Source organism: Dioscorea cayenensis, unplaced genomic scaffold (genome assembly GCF_009730915.1).
Source record: "Dioscorea cayenensis subsp. rotundata cultivar TDr96_F1 unplaced genomic scaffold, TDr96_F1_v2_PseudoChromosome.rev07_lg8_w22 25.fasta BLBR01000078.1, whole genome shotgun sequence".
NCBI classification, from domain to species: Eukaryota; Viridiplantae; Streptophyta; class Magnoliopsida; order Dioscoreales; family Dioscoreaceae; genus Dioscorea; species Dioscorea cayenensis.
The window spans coordinates 7,906-12,778 of NW_024086469.1; the positions used below are offsets into that span (position 1 = coordinate 7,906).

At 33.6% G+C, this 4,873-nt stretch overlaps 1 protein-coding gene across 1 annotated transcript; it reads right to left on the reverse strand.

The window, feature by feature from the left end:
• Positions 1-3,852: 3,852 nt before the first annotated feature.
• On the reverse strand, positions 3,853-4,443 carry LOC120253439. Its single transcript, XM_039261790.1, has one exon. The coding sequence runs from the start codon at positions 4,441-4,443 to the stop codon at positions 3,853-3,855; it is 591 nt and encodes a 196-aa protein (XP_039117724.1).
• Between the last annotated feature and the right edge of the window lie 430 nt (positions 4,444-4,873).

A 4,873-nucleotide genomic window follows, 5' to 3' on the forward strand; every position in this document is an offset into this window, starting at 1 on the left:
GTGCAAATTCCAAGTTAAATACAAAATGCAAAATTACAAAATTGCCCTTGAGAACATATCTCAAGGCACAAAATGCAAATTACAAAATTGCCCTTGAGAACATATCTCGAGGCATAAAAAAAATTATTATTACAAGATTATCCTCGAGAGCACATATCTCGAGGCAATCTCAAATCTTAGGATAGCCAAACACACATCCCAAGACGATCTTAAGTTTCAAGTAGCCTGAGAACGGATCTTGAGGTGTTTTGAGAGGTGCAAATCTTAGGGTACCTAAACACACATCCCGAGGCAAACCGAATTTTTATTGATTTTTTTTTAAAATAATAATAATAAATTTTAAAAAAAAGTTGTTTAAAAAAAATTAATTAATTAAAAAATTTTAAATTCGAATTTTAAAGTTTCTTATCCTTATCATTTAGGTGTGATTTGACGGAGATTTGATGGGGGAGTTGGGTGGAGAGGATAAGGTCCATTTTTTTTCTTTTAAAGAGAGGAGGGACCAGCAAAGTGTGGGGATTGGGAGAAGAAGTTTAAAAAAAATTCAGAGAAAGAGAAAAATGAAAAAAAAGGAGGTATATCTCTCCGTCTCCCTGTATTCATAAAAAATATAAAAAAAAAAAATATCGCTTGCCGCTCACTGTTGCCGCTCGTCGCCGTTGCCATCGTTCATCGCCGCGACATGCTTGATGGCTGAGATAATGCCGCCAAGCATGCCGTTGTTGCCGCTCGTCGTCGCTACCTGCTGCTGCTAACGCTCACTATCGCTGCCTGCTACTACTGCTGCCTGATGCCATTGTTGATGTCACCACCGTCACCTCCACCGTCGCAGCAGTCGGTTTTCTCACGGTTTGGTAGCTTGCAGCTGGATCACCATGAGAGGGGAAGGCTTGATGATGAATATAATCGCCATGGCATGAAGAAAAGAAAGAGATCATCTCAACACAAACCTCTGTTATCAAGAAGCAGGTCTCCTTTTGCAAGACTGAAATCACCCACTCCTTCAAGGAGGAGATCATCTCAATGTAGATCCCCATTAACAAGATGGATTGGATGAGGTCATGCATAATGTGCTGAGTGGTGCACTAGAGGATGTCACCATGGTTGGATGATTGGTGCACTATTTGGAAGCATGTGTTCACAACCGTGCACACCGCGTGGTCGGTCAATAGCACCACTCGAGCCTTCATCATCGTTACCAACAACTGAAATCACGAATTCATCCATGTGTATATATATATATAAAGCTCGTTCATTTCTAGTACATTATCAAATATAATCAATCTTTGTACTCATTTATCAAAACTGCTCACGTGAGGATAAATATATATATGCATGCTAGCGAAGACTGGGAAGGCATCCTAGCTTCTCCCAACTTGGCCAGACTTTGGATGCATGCAGATATTTTGAGTATATCAGCCATTATCAAAAGTAAACCAAGGAAATGCCCATTACCAAAGTAAATAAAGATGTTATGGGCTTACCATGCTGATGCCACTCCTTTGAAGTAGTTTAAGTAAAACTTTCAATCTTGAGTCTCAATATGATCTTTGGATAGATGTCATGACTATAGCTATTTATTTCTCTATAAATTTTGTGTCATGTTGAAGATACAAACATTTGTTCTACGTATTCAAAGGTCAAAAAAATTGCGTGAAGCATGCAAATAATAATTAAAATAAAATAAAAGAAAGAGAAAAGCATGCATATACATATCTACCCACGTGTACCACTTAATAAAATAAAAAATAAAAAATAATAATAAGAGGCTGGGCCCACCATGAAAGAGACATTTGCAAAAAATAATAATAATAATAAAATAAATAAAATAAAATAAAATGCACGTGAAATTTCCAAAATAAGAAGCATGAATGGATGAAATATGTAGTGCATCCATTGTCATTATATATAAATTCAAAAAAATAAATAAATAAATAAAAATAATAATAATAATAATAATAAAAGATAAATAAATAAATAAATAAATAAATAAAATATATATATAAAATAAAAAAAAGAGAGAAGTGTGCATGCTATATACTCACATGTAACAACAAGGGTGCACACGTGCATGGCAAAAAAAAAAAAACTTATAGATCAAGACAAAAAAAGGGGGGCTATCCAAATTAGAAATCATGCTGATTTTGTTGTCTGGGAACCGAAAATTGAGTTCAAACTTGAAGAGAGCCATAACATATATCACAGATATATCAGCCCATGTTGATGATCAAAACCTCTATAAATACATTATTTTCACATAATGAAAAAATGCTGATTGAAGCTGATGTTAGAGAGATGTTTGAAATAATGTTTCTCTCTCAATAATAATAATAATAATAATAATAATAAAATATGAGAATCATGAGAAAATAAAGTGGGTAGAAATTAGGTCAATAAGACTTCTTTTATTTTGGCAGCATGTAAAAATATAATAATGGGAAGCATGCATGTCTGCCCACCATGAAAAAATATATATATATATAAAAAAATTAATTAAAAAAAATGAATGAAAAATGAGAAGCATGCACACGGTCATGAGATAAAAGTTGAGAAATAAAAAAAATAAATGAAAAGTGTGAAGTGTGCATGCTATATGCACATATGCCCTCTAAATAATAATAATAATAATAATAATAATAATAATAAAAACCCACTATGATGAGTGTGGGGTCAAATGAATAAATTAAAAAAAGAATATATGGAAATAATATGCAAGCAAATAAATAGCAGAAAAACATGCACTGCAAATTTCAAAGCAACGATAATGGTACTTATCTCGAAGCACTGGCTAAAAGTATTTCGAGACGGCAAAAAAAAAAATATATATATATATAAAATAAAAATAAAATAAAATAAAATAAAATAAAATAATAATAATAAATAAATAAAATTAAATTTATTATTTTAAGATGGCAATCAGGCAAGCAATGCAGTGGCAGCGCGCAAGCAGCGGCAATGATATAAATAACATGATTTTTAATTCACAAATCCTCTTGTTCTTTTACTTGTACTTTTGCCCTTAATCGGAGGTTCCTAAGATTTCTAATCTGGGGTAATTAATAATAGAGGCTTGCCTCTATTAGGAATGAAAGAACCCACACAAAATAAATATGATATTTGTGCTTCGATATACTGTCTGGTGTCTTTTTCATGATGTCAGACGCATATTTTCGATCCCACAAACATGCCATCGGTACAATAACCTTTAGCACCGTACATGTTCCCCTTAAGAATTACAACTTTTGAATCCTCTTTTACACAATAAACTAACAAATACAAGATTCTTTTTGACTTCCAAAACATGAAGAGCGTTCACAAGAGAAAGCTTCTTTCGGATGTGAAATGAAGATCAAGGGTTCCGACTGCAATTACCTTGGCTGAATTTCCATTTCCCATGACCACTTCCCGACCTACAACTTCTTCATAACTTTTAAAAAATTTAGGATTATTGCACACATGAATAGTAGCTCCAGAATCTAACTACCATTCTCGGACTTCACTAGAGTTTCCATGTTTAGTTCAGTAACCATTCCAATACGAAGATTCTTCATACCATCAGTGATCATGGCGACAAGATCATTACTTTCTTGTATATTAGTCACCATTTTACCCAAATCCTTAGGTAGTTTAGGCCTCTTAGGGAACCAGCATTCTTTTGCATAATACCCTTTTTTATTACAATTATTTCACTTGCGACTCTTTTTCTTTTGGCTATCATCATCATAGGTTTTACATTTGCCCTTTCGATTCTTATTATCATTTTCAATATAGTTCACTTTAGAACCATTCAAAACATGGACTGCATCTCGTTTTCGAGTCTCCTCTTCTTTGCAAATATGTCTTTGCAATTTCTCAACCGTGAACTCTTCTGCTATATGCAATAACTTTTTTTCGGTAATCATTCCAACCAAGGGGCAATTTCGATATAATTGCCCTCACTTGGAGTAATTCTGGAATTACTATTTTGAGATCACAGAGCCGATTCACAAGCATTTGCAATTCATGTACTTGATCCAATATAGGAACACTATCAACCATTTTAAATTCAAAAAACTTTAGCATAAGAAATTTATATGTACCCTGTCTCTCGGTGTTGTATTTTTCTTCTACAGCCTTCCAAAATTTAACAGGAGATTGTATTAACATATAAAGATCATAAAGTTGATCGGAAAGTGTATTGAGGATGTGTCCACGACATGCAAATTCATCATCTGTCCTTCTTTTCTTCTTAATCTCAAAAATTGCTTTTTCTTCTATACTTACATCCTCCTTTGGTTCAACAAGGGGTAGCGTCATAGGATCAATAACATAGGCAATGTTCAACACTGAAAGCAAGAACAACATCTTATCCTTCCATCTTGTGAAATTAGTTCCATCAAACCTCTCAACTTTCATGAAGTCTTGATTCATGACTATAAAGACGGCATTTGTTTCGGATGCCATAGTAAAACACCAAAGAAAATCTCAAATCTCTCTAAGATTATTAGGATTTAAAAGGGTTGGTGTATTGATTTGCCACACAAGATTAATTCATAAGCACATTTCCGCTGTCCTTAGATAGATTTGCGCGCCCTATCACAAAGATCTCCTAAGAGGGTTTTATGCAGTCTCTCTCAAGATACAACCGAAGATCACGACTTAGGAAAAACGTGATTTTCCAAAACCTCACTATTTTAGAAAGAAAAGTTGAAGACAAAGTTGTTTCAATGCAAAATTGACCTCTGTCATGAAATGGCTTGAATTAACAAATATTATAACATTCAAAAGACTCTTTTGAAGAGTAACAACTTTTCACTTAATGAACCATTAACACTCAAACGATGCTTGTTAAGTGTCACATCTTTTGGTTTAATAGTATTATTGAAAAATCACA